The 19688-nt window shown below is 39.6% G+C and overlaps 2 protein-coding genes and 1 long non-coding RNA gene across 3 annotated transcripts; 1 reads left to right on the top strand and 2 right to left on the bottom strand.

The window, feature by feature from the left end:
- Positions 1-849: 849 nt before the first annotated feature.
- Positions 850-2243, top strand: LOC148293903 (uncharacterized). The gene is made up of 4 exons (XM_088254642.1): positions 850-900; positions 1008-1031; positions 1209-1670; positions 1938-2243. The coding sequence occupies exons 1-4, from the start codon at positions 850-852 to the stop codon at positions 2241-2243; spliced, it is 843 nt and encodes a 280-aa protein (XP_088110768.1).
- Positions 2244-11362: 9119 nt separating this feature from the next.
- LOC148293902 (uncharacterized) lies at positions 11363-12638 on the bottom strand. The gene is made up of 2 exons (XR_015836390.1): positions 11991-12638; positions 11363-11514 (listed from the first exon to the last, which is right to left on the bottom strand). It is a non-coding gene; the product is annotated as an uncharacterized LOC148293902 (long non-coding RNA).
- Positions 12639-14659: 2021 nt separating this feature from the next.
- On the bottom strand, positions 14660-17139 carry LOC110766227 (short-chain dehydrogenase/reductase 1-like). The gene is made up of 5 exons (XM_021969514.2): positions 16985-17139; positions 16660-16906; positions 15828-15905; positions 15551-15736; positions 14660-15162 (listed from the first exon to the last, which is right to left on the bottom strand). Exons 1-5 carry the CDS (start codon positions 17014-17016, stop codon positions 14785-14787), a joined length of 921 nt encoding a protein of 306 aa, XP_021825206.2. The 5' UTR covers positions 17017-17139; the 3' UTR covers positions 14660-14784.
- Positions 17140-19688: the final 2549 nt, after the last annotated feature.

Below are 19688 nucleotides of genomic sequence, written 5' to 3'. Positions count from 1 at the left end.
GCTTCATTTAGCCGGTTCCATGCCGCTCATTGTGACAGGTTGCTTCCCACTGTGGTCCGTCATGCTCGTCTAGTATCAGAAGAGAAGGCCATCTCCTTGAGTGAAAAACGGAATCTGCCCTTCACTTCCAAAAGTGGGGAAATCGTTGATGACTTTTCCAAGCTAAAACAAAAGTTGGAGAAGCCAAGCTCTCGCGGCGCCGGAAGAGGTACTGCACATGGGAAGCGAAAGCGAGAGGGAAGCTGTAGCATTGAGAAGAAGAAACAAGCTGTAACGAACCCGAAAAAGTTCATCTCCAAGGTAGCAGCAAGCGGCGCTCCCGGCTCCAAAGGAAATGATCCCATAGTGTCCTTATCGCAGCAGCAACCCGTGGCTTCTGGCTGCAGCAAGCAGATTGGCAAGGTGCCGAAAGCTCTGACTCCCCGCACTAAGTTCCGCTTACTCGCAACTCATGTCTTCGTATATTCTCTTTTTTATTTATTTATTCTAATCTTGCTCCTCGTCTCCCCTTTTGTTTTACAAGTACTTCCCAAGTCCAAGGCAAAGGGCGAGAAAGCCCCCATGGTTTCGAGGAGCCGGAGCATGCGTATACTTCAAACACAATTCGTTGGCACTCGCCGAGACAAGGGCGCAGACTCAGGATCTGATGTGCTAGTGGTAGCTGATGATGATGATGATGGAAGCGACGAAGATGATGCTGTAGGAACTGGGATTAGCACCCATGAGCAAGGGAGCATTCGCAGCACGAACGGCACAGATGAGGATCTTGACGAGGACTAATATTACAGCCGTGATGAAGGCACCTACCCGGATCCCGATACTCACTCGGAGGAACCGGACACCTTAGATATGCCTCTCGGATTTGCTAGCAGCCATGAGCAACACATGAACCTTGAACAGGTATCAGACATCTTTCTTGTTTGTTGTATTTGCCTATATGTGCTGCGTGTTGCCTGCTTCAACTCACAACTTGTGCTCTGCTACATATATATTATTTTTTTTTGCAGGTGGCCCCTATTGCCAAGGACATGGTAGGCCATTCCACATAGGCTGACTCCAGTCTTTCTGCTGCTGTTGCTGGCAGCACACAAGCTGCCAACGAGGTATCCGTCATCAGTCTTCCACCTTTTATGGCTTGGTCTTTGCTTCCTCATGTGTTGTTTGTCATTTTGACTAGTTTTCCTTCATGCCCCCTCTTTTTTTTTTAGGTCAAGAGCACTTCACAAGGAGCGGAGGATACACTTCCTATCCCCTTTCTTGGAACATCAGATGCGGCTGCCGACATTGCCCTTCATCTTCTAGAAGCGCCACTTCCTACTTCTCCTTGCCTGGGCATACCCGACACAGCTGCTGGCACTTCTCCACAACTTCCAGCAGTGCCATCTCCTATTCCTCCTCTTCCAGTCGCATCTGACACAGCCGTTGGCACCTCTCCACAGCTTCCAGCAGCACCACCTCCTACTCCTTTTTTCCTAGTCGCATCCGACACAGCTGCCGGCACCCCTCCACAGCTTCCAGCGGTACCATCTCGTTGTGAGATTATCGATGCCGGCCATAAGAACAATGATGCTCCCATCTCCGTGGGGCATTTATCCGAGAAGAACATGTCTTGGCAAGATTGGGAGAATTCCTTCACGGCGTTCAAAGCTTTCTTCGATGGTTGGGCCAAGATCTTCCGATCTATTGATGAGCTCCTTCCGCTTTGTCATAGATTTGACGGATATGCAACGTTCCAAGGTGCCTTTGTATATCCGAAGACGGTTGCGATTTTGCAGAAATTCATAGACAAGTACGGAGGCTTTATGGACATTACGGGCATCACTTCTTCCTTTTCCAGGAGCGCTACCCTCCATGCTCTTGGCTTGGTGCTTCACGGAATAGACACCATGCAGCTCATGGATATCATAGACCACAAGCTCCTATGTTGGCGAGACGCCATCTGCGAGGCTATGACCCTAGGATTCCATGTGGATTTTCTCCTCAACTTGGTGAGGAATCTGGCACGAGCCGTATTTGGGGCGCGAGCTCTTCATGGCATGGGGTTGATACCGGGTTCGGATGAAGTGAAGACTGCAGCTGACGCCTTAAACTTTAGGCGGCGAGAATTGGAGGCTCAACGTCAGGAATTACATGATCTTCTCCTTGCGAGAGGTGTCTCTGTCAGTGGCGCATGGTGTGTGGCAGAAGCAGCAGCCAGGTTGTCTCATAGGGCATCCTACGTTCTCTTTGGACATTCTCCATAATTTCATGGTACGTTACACCTCCAACTCCCTATCTCTTTGTCTTTCTTCTCGTTGCCATCTTATTTCCTTCATTGCTAGGCTGTCTCTTCCAGCACTATTTAGTTTTGACATATGCTCTTATCCCCCTTTTTTTTTTTTTTGTGTGCAGGTTGTCCTTCCTTGGCTCGGTGATCGATCATCTTGGCGCATGGTTCTACTTTTTTTGAGACTATAGGATGCGTGGGTCTTTTAGCATGTGTAGCTTTGTCCCATCTTGACTGTAGTTTTTTTTTTTTTTTTTTTTGAACACTCTAGCGACTATGTTGTTATGACTTTGTAATGTAATATTGAATCACCGGAGCTTGTATTAATTTCTGGATGCTTGAGGCATGTTGTAATTCGCATGTCCTATATGTATGTATATACATATTGCTTGACTGGCAGAATTTGTTTTTGTGAATTGCTTGAGATCTTTTGGCAGGTTGGATATTGTTAAGCTCATAATTTCATACATATACATGCCCTATTTACTTACTTCTTTGGCTTAGTTTCTTAGATTTCTAAGTTATTTGCCTCCCTTTGTGTGTTTTGTAGGCAAATAGAGTAAGAGAGCATAATTCATGCAATTCAAGCATGTTAAGGCCTACTTTGGATGAATGGATGAAGAGCTTAAAAGACAAACTCATTTTGGCTACAGCCCCCTGCCAGTCCAGTTCCGTAGGTCATATTGCAAGCTTTGTTTCAGCAACCTACACAGCTCGGATGAGGCATAATTCTTCATGAAAGTTGTTCCAATGGGTGTGTACTATAGCATATCCAAAATTCAGCCCCATTGGATAAATATGGAGTCTGTTACCTAGCAAACACAGAGCCATGCTCATGATGGATTTTATCAGCGCGCAAAATGAGTTAGCAATTTGTTTTGGCCTTAACTTCCTCCTCCGACCTTGGATTGGCCCAAATAACATATGGCTGGAAAGAAGACATTCTGAACTTCAATTTCGAGTGCTTAAAGTCCTAATTTGATTAAGAGAAGCCCAAGTTGTAAGCCCTTGAAGTTTCTAGTCATGCTGACCTCAGCATGTGCTGGTTGGATGCTTGGTCATGGTGAGCTAGGTATGAGCTATCATTTCTGGTTGGAAGCTTGGTCATGGTGACATGAAGATGAGCTAGGGCTGCTGGTGGGATCTATTGGTGAAGTGCATCAACCAATTCAAGATTTTCTAATACAAGTGCATCACCCAATTTAGATTTTCTAATACAAGTGCATCAACCATTTCAGATTTTATAAAACAAGTGTTGTATGCATTAGCCATATTGAATTCAGATTTTCACTTCCCCTAGGCCTATAAATAGGGAAGTTCTCTAAGCTTGTAAACACACCCCAAGGGGGGGAGCTCTCAAACACTTCTCTAGAGCTCCCTTCCATTCTCTCCCTCAAATTCTCTTAGTTTCTCTTTCTAGTTTTCAATTGTTGTAATGAAATCTTTTGTGTTGAAATTTTCCTTAAGTTTTTCTTAGTTCCACTTTACTTTTCATTATGTAAATTCTTTTCTTTAGTCTCAAGTTTGATTAGTTTCCAAGTTTCAATTATGGTTCATGTTCTTATTCATTATGCTTATAAGTTAATATGCTAGTTTGAATGATTGATCACCATTTAGGCTTGCATGTTAGCTATCTTGGTTTGAATTAAGAGTATACACCATGCTTTAATTCGAATTGAACTATGAATAGGAAGAGTATGTATGGACATTCGACAACAGGGATTAGATACATGCTTGGTTGTTTAAATTGTTCTTCTATGCTTAATGGGTTCCTAATGCTTAATTTTAGGTTAGACAACAAATGATCAAATTAGGGAATTAGGAACACAAGGTTATGACCACACACCATGGCTTAATCATACTTTAGCTAGAATCAATCCATTAATCTAAATTGAACTTGGGAACTTATTTGCTTGAGTTACTTATTTCTTTCTTCCTTGTTTTATGTTCTTTGTTTTTGTTTCTATTTTGTGTAGGGAAACTAAATTGGATCATTCAATCACCAATCCCTGTGGAATCGACCTCGCACTTACATATGCTATACTACCAACGGTTCGTGCACTTGCGAGTATCACAAGTTGAGGATGCAGCTTAATCCATTTTGGTGCAGCTGTATCTACACAACAGATATCCTTAAAAACAAAGTACATGCTGCCTCTTGTCATGCCCTAAAAGGTTGTCTAACCATTGGGCCTACAAAACACCCTCTTGTTATGCCCTGAAAGGGTCAGACTAGTATATGCATGGTTTTTGCTAAGTTTTTGTAAACTTCCCAGATATCTCGCATATTCTGATTGTTTACCAAAAGAGAATAATGATTTTGTTGTTCCAGCGCCTCAAGAATGCATGTCTTTTGGTAATGGCTTGGTTTCGCATAACCCATGTTGTTTTGCTTGAGCATGTTGCTTGTTGACAGTTCGGGACCCCATCCGAGTGGCTTTGCTTGGCATGTTTTACTGCTAAGTAGCGTGTGTTTTTTTTATTTATTTATTTACATATACGTATATATATATATATATATATATATATATATATATATATATATAGTGTTTGGTGCAAAGTAAATTTGGGATATATAAAGGAAAAGTAACATTTCAGAGACAGATTTCTTTTTTTTTTTTCAAAATACTCCTTCATTTTCATTGCAAAGCTCATGCTACCATGGCGGCGCATCATACAAGAGTTTTCCCAAAATACCAAGTAAGAACATAGAAGGAGTTCATATTTAAAACAAAAGGAAATACGATAATAAAAAGTGCTGGGCATGAAATGAACTTAGCAGTAGTAGGGCTTGAGCCACTCCCCGTTGATAGGATCCGTTAGCGTGCCTTCTTTGACAGAGACCAAGCGATAATAGCCATTGCTGTAAACTTCTTTGACTACAAATGGTCCTTCCCATTGCGGGGCAAACTTGGAAGGTCGCGAGACTTGTCTTCTCACATGCTCGACAATTTTTAGCACGAGGTCTCCTTGCTTGAAGGCTTGAGGCTTGACTGTTCTGTTGTAAGCTTGGGCAATGGTTTTGTGGTAAAGTGTTGTTTCTCTTTCGACTTCCACTTTGATTTGTCTTTCAATTTCCAGATGGAAATTCCTTCTTGGCTGCACAACAGGTTTTGTACCAAGCTCAATATTCAAAGCATGACTTACTAAGTTTGGATCCAGACCGTGCATTTCCTCGTAGCTCCAAGCGAACACATCTCAGAATTCTTTTAACAAAGACACCAAGGTCTCTTTCTCCTTACTTGTTAAATGGATGCTGATGGAGATAGGCTTTGGGGCAGAGGGGTCGTCACTCAAATTGATTGCTTCCAGCTGCTCATACGGCTGTCGATCCATCTTGCATGTGTCTAGGCGCTGTCATTGGCTCCTGGAAAGCACAAGACGTGGACGTCCTGTCATCTGGACCCTTATGGCTGTTTGTTTGCATGGCTTCTCCGCCATACTCGGGGCTTTCCCGTAGGACACGGTCGAGCCCCCAATCCCGTCATAAGTGGTACACGGTGCGTCCATCTAGCAGCGTCACTTTCGAGCATTGGGGATGATCATAGGCATGGTTGTTGGCTTCCGAGTGTCTCTTCCTTTCTCGCTCAATGATGGTGATGAGTTCTTCGTTGTTTAAATCACGGATTTCAGTCCATGAGGGTAGGTAGACTCCGAAATCCTTAGATGAGCTGCTTCTAACGCATGTACTCAGTGTAAAATTCTACCTCGGAGTAGTGGGCTTCGTTTTTGTTGAACGGTGCTTGATTCCCAGGTATGCGAAGTGGCCTTAGCCCAATCTTTCCCTTCACGCATTGATGGTAAGTAGAGACCACAAATTTATGCTTGTTGAGCCATGGCCTTCCAAGTAAAGCATGATAAGCCACATCTATATCTACCACGTAAAACTTGGTAAGTGACTTGATTGGCCCCACCTTCAAATTTACTTGCACGTGCCCGACCGTGATCTCACTTTTATTCCTGAAGCCGCTGATGCTTGTTTGAGATTGCACTATTTTGGACAATGGAATACCAGCTGCTGTAAGCACAGACAGAGGCAATATGTTGACAGAGGAACCTGTGTCCACCAAAGCTCTTCTTATAAACACATCGTTGATTTGTCCCTCCAAGTAAAGTGGTCTTCTATGATCTGGATATGGAACTTCCATGTCTTCATCCGTGAAAACGATAGCATTGTCATTTCCCAAGAATGACATTTGTGGTCGAGCAGCGAAGCAATGAGGATTCGACTCCGCAGAGATGTTCATGAGAGCTACAGCAGCTGCTTCTCATGCTTGAGGCCCAAAGCCAAGTTGGTCAAAGAGTGACTTGAATTTTGGATTCCTTTGGAGGACTTGTGAGGCCGTGGGTCCCTGCTTCAGACTTAGATAACGTTCCATCACACTTGTTTTGGCCTCCATAAGGTTGTGAAACGTTACAGCAGCTGTTTCCTGTGGCACAGACAAAGCCCCCAAGTAACATTCTTCCGGCATGTCCATCGAGAATACTTCACTAGCCGTGCTATCATCCCATCCATCAGCAAGTGGCCATAGGGTATTATAGCTTGAAGGTTTCAAATATTTGCACCAGTGGGCTTTCTCCATGTTTTCACAAGGCTCCCAAATAGCCTCGGGTGGCTTCGGGTCATTCTTCCAAGGGTGGCACGACTCGTCGTCGTTGATCAAATCATCGGAGCATGTGATGACATCAGCTACCTCTTTTCCCCTTCATTTTGGCAAGGGGTCTTCATCAATAGTTTGCTTCCTAGAGGGAAGTTCGAGGACCCCCTCATGTATTTTAGCATGTAAAATCCTCCTTAAGTTTTGACAAGCCGTGGTTGGGTGCCCTACAAACCGGTGGTAACGGCAGTACCCAGGATCATTTTTCTCCTCTCGGGTAGGAATTTTGTAAGGTCTGAGAGGTTTGATTGCATCATCAGCAATCATTGTGTCAAGGATGGCATGGAATTCTTCATCTTCACAAGGTAACGGCGGGTAGGTTTCTCTATCCTTTCGCTTGCGTGAGTTGTAGTCACCTGATGGTTTATCATCCACAGCCAATGTCTGATGCGCCTCCTTCTTCTCACTCCTCCAACTTCTTTGCCCAGCTGGTTTGACAGACATACTTGTCTTCCTTAATGCTTCCAGCAGCCGAGAAAATTGACTGATGCCAATATTCTCCAAATAAACTCTATAATCTGCCACGATATTGCTGATGCAAATTTCAACCAGCGCCTCCTCATCCTTTTCGTCATAGCAGTCCAAGGCCAGGTCCTGGCACCTGCACACAAAGTCCACGGGATCCTCCCCATATTTTTGGCGAGTGTTGTTGAGTTGAGTGGTCGTAACTCTTTCCTCATGCTGGAAATACTTTTTGCAGAACCTACTTGTCAAATCTTCCCACGAACGAACAGAACCTGGTGCTAGTGTCGTATACCATGTATAAGCACGGTCGGTAAGGCTCTTTGAGAACTCGCGGAGTCGGAGATTATGGTTGCCAGCATGTGCAGGCATCAAGGAAACAGTTGACATGCTCCTTCGGGCTCCCTTTCCTCCCATCGAAGAGGACAAAGTTTGGTGTCTCATAGCCCTCAGGATATGGCTGCTGGAGCAAGTTTGATGGATATGGTGGTTGAGGAATATACTTCCAATCCTCTTGGCTCCTACTCAGTTCTTTTTCCAGCATGGCAATGACATTTTCTTAGGTGACAAAAGATGGTCCCTTTTGTTCAGACCCTTTCTAGCAGCAGCAGACTCCTCTTGTGGGTGTCTCTCATTTTCTTCACTTGGCTTAGAGACTGAACTTTTCAATTCCTTGATCGTGTCCGCCATCTCCTTCTGAGTTTCTCCCATGGCATGGATGGCAGCAATGAGGTCTGAGAGGGTGAAAGCTCCCTCACTTGCACGTTCTTCTTCTCTAGAGGAGGCATTTTGCCTTGATTCCGAATCACCATGGTCTGGTCCCTCTTGAGAAGTCGTGTTATTGCTTCTAGTCTTCTTCTTTGGAGGCATTGGTTCAGATATTGGCTTAATCCTCAGTGAAGTCGCCAATTTATGTAAGGGCCTTTTTCTTCTGGCAGCAAGTGGGCTGGGCTGCTGTAAAGAGCAATATGATGCAAGTGTCCCCTTTGTGTCCGAGTTCGAAGAATAAGCCCCAAAGATGTCTCGAAGGGTGATGACGCCTTAGGAAACTCTTTGGTTATCTTCACCAATGAAAACAACAACAAATTACAGATAAATCTTGTAGCTTTGCCTGAGAAGATTATGGCATGGGAGCAAAATTATCATGGGTTTAGTACTTGAGGAGAGAGGGCTGTGAGTTCCTATCAGAGACAGAGGTTCTAAGGGAAAAAGAAAGTGATTCTAAGGAGGTTTGATGAAGGGGGAGAAGGATGGTGAAGAATTGTGGGTAATCTTAGCAGTTTTCGGCAGCTTGACGGTGACTCTGTCAAAGCTATGCCAATCAACCAGAACATGGGAAATAGGGGAAATGGGCAAAGATAGCACGAAAATTACTGGGTTTGCATGTGAGAGAGGAAGCTTGCTCTCTGAAGGTTGTGGGTTGTGTTGTGTTGGGTAGAAGAGGCCCTATTTATAGTTGCTGGGGTTTGTCCTTCTCCAAGAAACCCTAATGGTTTCTTCCCCATCTAGCTAAGCTTTCCTCTTTCTTTCTCCTCCTCCCTCTTGACGTACCTTATGGTGGCAAAATCAACTCTGCCCCTTCCCACAAAATCTGGGATTTTTGGGAGCTCAAAGCTCCTTCCCGCGGCTACTTTAGAGTAGGGCCTCCATTTTCACCCATCTTCTTTCTCTTCTTTCTTCCTTTTTCCATGGCCAAATCTGATGAAGGAAAGAAAATAGGTATGTATGCTGGTTCAAGGGATGTCATCCTTCCTTACGTGCTAATATCCTTTGGTTCCTTGAAGGACTTTTGCTTAGAACTTGCTCCCTGGCCTCTAAGCATCCCTTCACATGTGGACTCCCCAAGCTCCTTCGTGATTTTCTCTTCCAGCTGAGTGCCAAGACTTGCGCTGCCTCTTTATTCTAATTTCATAGGCTTTTTTAAGACCACCACATGATTCATCCAATGGGTGGGATAATATGATCGAGTGTTGGGCCTTTTAGTTGGCTTATTCTAATTGGAGCAATGAGCTATTGTGGTTGGGTTATTCTAATTGGAGCAATGGGGCTATTGTGGTTGGGTTATTTTAGTTGGGGCAATGGGCTACTCTCTCTCTTGTGCTTACCCACATTTGGGCCTAAAAAATGGGCTTGAGTCCCGAGGCCCCCAAGCGACCCGAGACTTCCATTTCTCGACCCATCGATGGGCCCCATGATAACTTGTTACCATCCATACCACAACCCACTCAAGCAAGCCCCGGCATTTGAGTGGCTTGGGCCCACTTAAGCTTGTAGTGCAATTGGGTGTGAAATAATAATTTCCCACTTGGCATGGCATGTTGCTTGGCACAGTGACGGATCTATGAATTTTTCAGGGAAGGGGCAATGTTAAAAGGCTAAAACATCAGAAAAAATAATAATAATAACCAAATAACCTTACAATTTAAACAATACTAATATTATTCATAATTAAAATAAATAAGAGTTTTACGTCTAAGCCTAATCGACTATAGTCTATTTTCTATATAAATTAAATGCACAAAATTCATGTTACACAATTATTTACCAAAATTAATATCAAATATGAACAAAATGCATGTCAATTACACAATTAGTCTATCAAAATTCATATGAAATCATCCATTAATCTAACCAAAATCAATACCAATTAATCTAACCCAAAGTACATGTGATTTGGAGGTCACAAGATAAAAGTAGATGTGATTATGAGTTTGGGGTATTTTTCGGTGAATTTTTTGGAGCACATATGAATTTTTAATGAATTTCTAAATTTGGTCTAATTAAAATTTGACACATGGCGCCCTAATAGTGGACCACATTAAAAAGGAATGCAAGTTGAGAAGCACAGGATTCTAACTACAAACAAGAGTCATCTTCTTCTTCGACTGGTTGTGTCTGCAACTTAAGTGAAAATTTTTCAAAATCTTCTAAAATCTATAACTTTGGTTGTGGAGGTCCAATTGACGAACCGTTTTCTCCTACGTGATCGTGAGATTGAGCTCAACAATCTAAGGTAAATATTCAGGGTCTCACATAGCAACAACAAAACAGCCTCTTTGAGGCTTTTAATCGAACACTTGGTGGGCACAAGCAAAGGGGCAAATTCCTGCATCTCCAACGCATTTTCCGGCGAGAGGAGGTGCACCTGCACCTCCTTGCGCCTCTGTGGGTCCGCCACTGGCTTGGCATGCTTTTAATTATGACGTTTGATAGGATAATTAGCATGGATTCGCGGAGCTAAATGCATTTTTATAATTTTAATCTCAGTTTCTAGCATGATGGATTTTTTATTTGGCAGGACATGTGAAGTATAACTCGTGCATGGCAGATTTTTGCGTGCTCCAAATCGGGTCTTTTCTCAATAATATATTGCCTTGGGCTAGGAATTTATTCGGGCCCAATCATAGATTTTTTGGGCCTCAACATTGTTCTATATTGTTGACCAAATATTTAATTACTTAATATAATTTATTTATTTCCTATTTAATCCATTTAATGTTATTGCTTATTTTATTATTCATTATAAGTCCTTACATTACTAAATTCCCCTTCAAATTGTTGCTTAATTACTTAAATCTCTATAATCATTTTTTTTATTTCCTATTTAATTCTTCTTGGATAACTTTATTTATGTTCTTAGTTAATTTTCAATCTTCACTATTATTTTTTAAGCATGGTAAAGTGCTTAATTTTCATGACAAATCAAGTTGGTTTACATCTTTAATTATTTTTCAATTTTTGATAAATAATAAATATAAGAACGTGTACCATGTCATGATGTCCAGTGAATAACGTGAAATAAAGTTACTCATGTATCTTACCATGCAATTTATAAACTGTAAAATATTGTAGTAAAAATGATAAATAAATTACTACAGGGTGTTTTATTTTCTTTCATTAATTACTCTAGATTTTGTAAGTCACATAGTTTGTCAGCTCGCAATATAGTCAACTTAAATCACTCAAACCTACCATGCTGTTGCTTCGATTCAGCTGCACCAAAATAGATTCAGCTGCATCCTCAACTTGTGATACTCGCAAGTGCACGAGCCGTTTGGTAGTATAGCATATGTAAGTGCGAGGTCGATCCCACGAGGATTGGTGATTGAATGATCCAATTTGTTTCCCCTACACAAAATAGAAATGAAAAAGAAAATAAATAAAACAAAAAAAGGAAATAACTCAAGCAAATAAGTTCCCAAGCTCAATTAGATTAATGGATTGATTCTAGCTAAAGTATGATTAAGCCATGGTGTGTGGTCATAACCTTGTGTTCCTAATTCCCTAATTTGATCATTTGTTGTCTAACCTAAAACTAAGCATTAGGAACCCATTAAGCATAGAAGAACAATTTAAACAACCAAGCATGTATCTAATCCCTGTTGTCGAATGTTCATACATACTCTTCCTATTCATAGTTCAATTCGAATTAAAGCATGGTGTCTACTCTTAATTCAAACCAAGATAGCTAACATGCAAGCCTAAATGGTGATCAATCATTCAAACTAGCCTATTAACTTATAAGCATAATGAATAAGAACAAAAACCATAATTGAAACTTGGAAACTAATTAAACTTGAAACTTAAGAAAGAATGTACATTACAATGAAAAGTAAAGTGACACTAAGAAAAACTTAATCAGAATTTCAGAATTTCATTACAACAATTGAAAACTTAGAAAGAGAAACTAAGAGAATTTGAGGGAGAGAAGGGAAGGGAGCTTTAGAGAAGTGTTTGAGAGCTCCCCCCCTTGGGGTGTGTTTTGAAGCTTGAAGGCTTCTCTATTTATAGGGCTAAGAGGGAGGAACATCATGATGAACTCTCACACCATCCTTCATCTTTTGCTGCACCTCAATCATCTTCACATGGGTTCAAAGGTGATCAGTTGTGGCTGCCTTTGCTGCCAACCCATGTGGTTGCCTTTTGGTTGCCAACCCATGTGGTTGCCTTTTGGTTGCTGAAAAACGAGTTTTCTGAACCAGTCTTGGTGTAGGAAGGCCAGAGGTTTCAAAACGTATCCAATGGTGCTCAAATTTGGATATGTTATACTAGACACCCATTGGAACAACTTTTATGAAGAAAGTATTCCCATCGGAGCAGTAGAAGTGTGCGTTTTGGGCCTTGCAAGTTGGCAGCCGAACAGAGACTGGAATTGACTTCATTTCATTTCTTTGCTTTACATGCATGCACATGCTTTCTCTATAATAGCTCCAGAATGCACCAACTTGCTCCTTTAGAATTTCATAGCTGGAATGCCTCCCCACTTCACTCATTATGTTGGATCCAAAGTCAGTTGCAGCATGGGTGAGGCACATGGCTTAAAGAAGGAGACAAGGCTCAAAGCTGGCAGCTGCAAATCCTCCTGAGCATGGTTCAGTGTTGGACAGGCTAAGGACTCCACATATGTTCAATTGGGCTGAATTTTGGATATGTTATACTAGACACCCAATTGAACAACTTTTATGAAGAATGTCTCCTCATCCGAGTTGTGCAGATTGCTGAAATGAGACATGCAAGGTGACTTACGAAACTGGACTGACAAGAAGTGTGGCCCAACTTTGGTTTTGTCTTTAAGCTCTTGCTCTTTGCCAATCAGCCCTTAACATGCATGGATTGCATCAAATGTGATCTCTTGCTATCTTAACCTACAAAACACACAAATAGAGGTAAGTGACTCAAAATAAAGAGAAACTAAGCAAAATCACTAAGTAAAGAAGGCAAGCAAGTGTATGAAATTATGGACTTATCAAAACAGAAAATGGATTAAAAGCACAAGTTTAACTCAATAACATAACCAAATCATAAGCTAGAAGGGTACAAAATGATATACAATTATGAACCGATCACATGCAATGCATTTCCTTCCAATCTTTTGTGTTAAAATAATAGATGATTGACTAAATAAACTTTTTACAAAGTTTCATTAAAAATTTCCATGTTTTTATCACAATTTCCGTGGTTTTTATCTAATTTTTATCGATATCGATATTTTCCTGATATTTCCATGTTTTTGAACCACTGATATTTTCGAAACCCTCGATATTTAAGACCTTGGGTATGACAAGCAAGGACTATCTCTTAATTGGTGGGATTTGCTACAGGGGGAAGGTGAGGTCAACATGGTGTCAACAAGAACATTAAGATAAAAATGAAAGGCCAAATCAAGTTTTAAGGGTAGTGCATTGTCAGCCGTTGGATTGCGCCAAGGAACTCAACGGATGACCGAGATCGCGTAAAAAACGAGCTAGAGATGAACGGTGCAGATCGAGTAAACGACTTTAGATCAATGACTGGAATCGAATGGCTACTGTGTGGGTCATTTGTGACTCGTTGGCTTGACACGGTAATCCTACCCGAGTCGGATTGGATCTTCACTACCCGCCTTCTACATAATCAATCTCGCCTGTCAATATCGCTTACCAATCAAGCAATCAACGGTCGAGATACAACCACGTGTTAGCACATCTTCCTTCGCTCTTAGTGGAAGCCGTGTTAGCTCCGCGTGGCCTAATCAAACGTCGCCACGTGATCCCCTATTAGTCTTCGTCAGTTAATGTTAGCGCCTCTCGTTCGTCAGCACCGCGTGGATGGCCAAAATCTCGCCACGTGTCACGCCTAATTAAAATTCTATTTCTAATTTCAAAAACTTCTAAAATTCACCATACATACCTACGAGCTCCAAAAAATTCCCTGAAAATTCTTACGGACTCGTAAATACCTCTACTATTTTCTGTAAACTCCACTTCTCTAAAATCTTTCAAAAATTTCACTACTCTGAGCTCCGAAAATTTTCTTTTTTTCATATATCACTCCTACTAAAAATACAAAACTTTTCTGGGGTCACACGTCCTGCTTAAATATTATTATGTAAGGTACGCGGTTTAACTTCATTGCTATAGTTCTAGCCAAAAGAAGTGGTTGGACCGAAGCCATCCCTAGGAATAGGATCTTGTACATGAGGTTAATAAACCCAATGAATGTACAACAAATTTACTTCAAATTGCTTATTCATCTATAGTGATAGCTTAAATCCAATAGTTCATGCTCTTTCATCAAATCATATGTTCTATTCTCACTCTCCATTATGGTTAAACCACAAAAGATAAGGTAGTATCGAAGAAAAAAGATAATATAAAAGAAGGCTTTACGTCTTCTGAAAACTCTTTAGGACTTCTTGATCCTTTTAAGTGGGTTTGCACATATATATATATATATATATATATATATATATATATATATATATATGCTGTTCTAGTATATAATCCAAGTCTAATGAGTCAGAATTCTCAACCTTGTTGCAAGTCTTGATGGCCACAAAAAGAAAATAGAATCATTCTAACTCCCACAAGCACTTAATATTTCAAATTTATCAAAATAACTTGACATAGTTATTATGAATTAAAAGTCTGCAACTTCAGTTTGATCAAAATAGCAGCCTGTAGGGCCTCCATTTGGTAGAAGGGCCAACTTGACTGGACCTGCAGCCCCATCTTCCACAGTCATTGTTCCTGTATGCCAATTGATATCTGTATTAACAAAGCCTGGATGCACACAGTTGATATACATCTTTGGATACTTTTTTGCAAGGATTCTTGTGTAGGCATTGAGGGTGGCCTTTGAAATGCTGTATGCAGGCAGCATCAGTGTCCATCCATTGGCTTCAAGTGTATTTTGTTCAAAATCAACCAGAAACTTTCTTAAAAGTGCATCTACTTTCTCCTCTGTCAAGGTTTCCACATCCCCAAGCTCATTTCTTATTTCTTCACTTGGTATCCTCTGCATGGAATATTGATAACATTGGATATGCAGTTTACAAATTTTTTCAGGAGCTGCTAGGACTTGGAAGGAGAGATCATATCAAGGGTTATTTTCTGAGAGAGAAAAGAATGACAACTTGTGATGGATGGAATATGAGGGAAAATTACCATCTCGATTTGTCATGTGTTTTGGGCAATGCTCTCTTGCTAGACTTATCTAGTAAAAGAACATCACCTTTAAAAGTAGGGTTGATAGCACATCACGTCAGAAAATTGACAAAATAAAATACAACATATAATGGGTCATTCTACTACTAGTAATAAGTGTTGTGTGTAATTAATAATGAAGATGTGATCATTAACGACGAATGGCATGCGATATATAGGTAGGCTAGAGTTTTTTGTACCTTAAGTTCACTCCTTAGAGAGGAGACATTCACAATCCTTCCTCCCTGAGGGGACAGTTGCAAGAGTGGGAGAAGAGCCTCAGTTAGTCTTTTAGCACCATAGTAATTTGTGTTCAAGCATTCTTCAGCCTTCTCATAAGTGAATTTTATTGCACCTTGAATTTTGTTGACCGCTTTGCCTGAAAGCTGCACAAACACAACTAGTCCATTACTTAGGTTCTGGGATTTTCTGGTTGTGGCTACATATGAGTGAGAGAAACAGCCTTAACCAACTTACCCAAGTTGTGGGATCAATGTTTAGGGATTTTAAAGCTTCCTCATCAACCACTGATCCACTGGCTCCAGCATTATTAACCTGCAGGAATCAAACAGTCGGATCACTTCGTTTTTACCCACCAAAGGTTGAAACAGTTCCTACTGAATTTTACGGAACAATACAAACAAGTTATTTTTATCCTTTTTCTTTTTTGGCCAAAGTTAGGAGGGGGAAGGGGGGAAACTCACACACACGGGTAGCACGGGGGCTTGAACCTAGGACCACTTGGAAGCACACCAAAGGCCTAGGCCAATCCAAATAACACTTCATTGGTTACAAACAAAGTTCTTTGGTACCTATGTTTTTCTATTGGTTTGCTCATGAACCTTCTCGGGTTTGATACATTATGCAAGTGTGTTAGAGCATCTACAATTATGCTCCCTAATTTTTAGTTAAAATTTAGCTAAAAACACACAAAAGTTATTTTAGGAGCTCTATATAAAATTTGAACTTCAATCATACTCCATATTTTAGGAGAAAAACTTGCGTGGCATGGGGATGCCAAGGGAAGCTTTCCACCTCAGTATCCCCAGCCAATTGCCTCCTCGCTCCCTGCTGGCTGCCCTTAGATCTGAGGGGTTGAGGGAGCCTTTGGGAAGGAGGAGGGGTCGGTGGTGAAATTTTTGAATGATCAAATTAATAAATTTTCCACTATTTATTAAAACAATTATGGATTAAAAAAAAAAAAAAAGAGAAAAGAAAATTACTAAGTCCCAAGAATCACTCTTGGAAATATGAGAAATTAAACAGAAAAAATACCCCCCAAAAAAAAAAAGTAGAAACCCTCCCTTACCAGGATATCAAGCCTGCCAAATCTGTTGTCTATGAAGTTGGCCAAAGACTGGATGCTAAAAGGGTCCAAAACATCAAGCTGATGGAAGAGCACATTTGAGAAACCCAAGTGATGGAGCTGTGACGTGGCATCTCTTCCCCTTTTCTCATCTCTAGCCGTTAAAACCACCACCACCCCTTGACATGCAGCAAGCTGCCGCACCACCTCATATCCAATGCCCTTGTTTGCTCCTGAAACCACCGCATACCTACCCAGCAGAAAACCCCATTTATTTTCACTAATTACATTATAATTAAATGAAATTAATATTAATAGAGTTAATTACCTCTCTGCTCCATATCCTTCATTGCTTCCCATTCTTGCAATATTGCTTGGATGTGCTGCTTTCTGATGATCTTGTTTTCTTTCTGAAACTGAGGGAGCTCAATAGGTTAAATATACTCTCTTTTTTTCTGCCCCTTCTGTACTCAAGATTTATATATAAATATATAGTCCACATCGTGTCACTTTTGTTTGGTCAAGATTTATATGTAAATATTTTTACTAGTGGTTTGTGTTTTTTTTATTATTATGATAATTTCTAGTTTGCTGGAGTCACATCGATTTGGTCAAAGATTTAACTGTCCAATTGTTAATAACATCATTATTTTTAGATAATGGTAGACAGAAACGACGTTAATTGATCATGAGTTTTACTGTTTAATAAAAGTTTGGCTGTTGAAACTTGAAACTTGAAAAGAAATGAATTAATATATAGTCCTGCTGCTGATATCTACACCAAAATAATTGAATTTTTTTAGAATCGTTAAAGCAGGCTCCATGATCTGGAATATAATGAATTGTATGTATAGGTTACCAAGTCAAGCGAATCAGAAAAGATTTTTTATTAATAAATTATAGGAGGTATCAAAATTTAAGTTTATGCTTTGATGCTTGTAAACTTCAACCTAGGTGACAGAAGGTACTGAGATTAAACAAGTACACATTTCACATGATAAAAATATGGTTAAGAACACATTAGGGATAAATTGCTTTTGGACTTTGGACAAAAGCAATAGGACAAACCATGTTAAGTAATGCTCCACACCAGGCCCCCTGTCTATTTTTCATTGATTTGTTAAATAATAAGGATGAGAGAATTGAATTTGGTATGTCTTCCATTATTAGACAAGAAGTATCGTTAAATTTATAGCTTGTTGATATTATGTTGCCCCACCCCAACACTGAGTTGAATTATGTTGACTAACATGACTTGATAATTGATACAAGATGAACATGCCATTTAAAATTAAAATTTCTCACAAATTCAACTCCTTTCAAGGGCGGATCTACACTAGTGGGCTCCAAACTAGAGGTGTCAAAGGAATCGGGCCGACCTAAACACGAGCACGACCTGCTAAAGTAAGGCCCGACACGACACTGACCGTATCTTTGGGCTGGCCGGGATGAGGTAATTAGGCCCAATAGACAGGCCCAACTCGTTTAAAGTCCATTGATTAAATTATATTTATTTTAGAGAAAAATATTACATAATATTATTATATTTATATCTTAAATTCAAATCTATTTCTTTTCTCAAATAATATATATTAAAATTTAATGTTTTATTTATATATAAAATAATAATTTTGTTTTCAAAGTTTCAATTTTTAAAATGCAAACAATAATCTAGCCATTTTCTATTTAAATGTACTTTAAATAAAGTTATTAGCCTCTTTTTTAAACAAATAATAAATCTTGTTAGTATGTACATAATTTTTAAAATGATTTAAATGAAGTTGTAAAAAAAAAATTACAAAAAAAAAGTATTACATATGTCAAATTTAGTGTGGGCCCGAGCCGAACGAGCATGGCCCGATTCCATATGGGCTCGGTCTGGAATTAATGATTTTCATAAATGAACAAACCCGACACCACTCGTTTATGAGCCAATTCGGACCGACACGACCCATTTGACATTTCAATTCCAGACCAATCCTGATTTTTGAAAATAGGCTTAGAGGTGCAACCCAACTTAGGTAATTTAGAAATCAGCCCAGCCCACTGTCCAAAAGGAAGCCCACTCCTTTATGTAACAATAAGCCCACCCTCTTAGCAATCTTTTACCCTAACACACATAACCCACACACGCATACATCGTATTTTTGTTTTTTTTATAATTATAATATAAGCGATATTTATTAGTAAAGATGAGAGAGAGTGTGTATGAGTAGTGCAAACAATAAAAATGAAAACAAAAAGTTATCTTCAATTAAATTCCAAGTCAAAGAATAATTTCTAATATTAAAATCAAATTATGAAACTTTTGTTGGATGCAAAATACCAATCGGGTTTTGTTGACCCAAAAAAAAAGTAATTGGGGTTTTCGTTTTCTTGCTTTAAGCTTGGGCTGGCCTTGGATGTGAACACGTTTATAATATTTCATCTTATAATATGAATATGATATGTGAGGTGCTTATGTAATAGGAAATTCTTTATTTTTCTTTTCTCTTTTGCCTAATAGGAAATTCTATTGGTGCTTTTTTTAATTTTAAAATTCATTTTACTCACCAACTAGCTCTTGATTTAATTTTACTTTTATTTTTAAAGAGATTCTAAGTTCGAAACCATACTCTCAAGAGTCCAATATACCCTATTTATCACTATACCTCCCATTGCCGGTGACTCACCAACTAGCTCTTAAAAGTAATTTTAGAAATAAAAAAATATTTTAAAAATAATTTCTGGAAATTAAAACCTAATTTTAAATGTCCAAAAATAATTTACAATATTTATTTACTATTTATTATTTAAATTTCGAAATTATTTAAATTATTTAAATACTAATACTCACTAAATAAAGAATAATTAAAAGTAATCACTAATGAAATAAATATTACTTAATTGCAAAATTATATCAAATAAACAAATTAGAAATTACAAAATTATTTAACTAAATTCAAAATAATGAAATAAATAAATTAAACTAAACAATAATGAAAACTAATTAACTAAACTAATCCAGTGGAAAGGGGCCTTAACTTGCAGAC

Source organism: Prunus avium, chromosome 6, assembly GCF_965620075.1.
Source record: "Prunus avium chromosome 6, drPruAviu1.hap1.1, whole genome shotgun sequence".
NCBI classification, from domain to species: Eukaryota; Viridiplantae; Streptophyta; class Magnoliopsida; order Rosales; family Rosaceae; genus Prunus; species Prunus avium.
The sequence above is the reverse complement of the archived record's forward strand: the minus strand, read 5'-3'. Positions and strand labels throughout refer to the sequence as shown.

Bases quoted from the DNA above. Each gene is read 5' to 3' on its own strand.
- LOC148293903 (XM_088254642.1), top strand. From the start codon at position 850: ATGCCTCTCGGATTTGCTAGCAGCCATGAGCAACACATGAACCTTGAA. The intron at 901-1,007 runs GTATCAGACATC...TTTTTTTTGCAG, and splicing joins AACACATGAACCTTGAACAG to GTGGCCCCTATTGCCAAGGA. The intron at 1,671-1,937 runs ATCTTCCGATCT...TGGCGAGACGCC, and splicing joins TCTTCGATGGTTGGGCCAAG to ATCTGCGAGGCTATGACCCT.
- LOC110766227 (XM_021969514.2), bottom strand. From the start codon at position 17,016: ATGGGAAGCAATGAAGGATATGGAGCAGAGAG. The intron at 15,906-16,659 runs GTAAGGGAGGGT...TGATTCCTGCAG, and splicing joins TTGGCAGGCTTGATATCCTG to GTTAATAATGCTGGAGCCAG. The intron at 15,163-15,550 runs GTACAAAAAACT...TATTCCATGCAG, and splicing joins CTCTAAGGAGTGAACTTAAG to AGGATACCAAGTGAAGAAAT.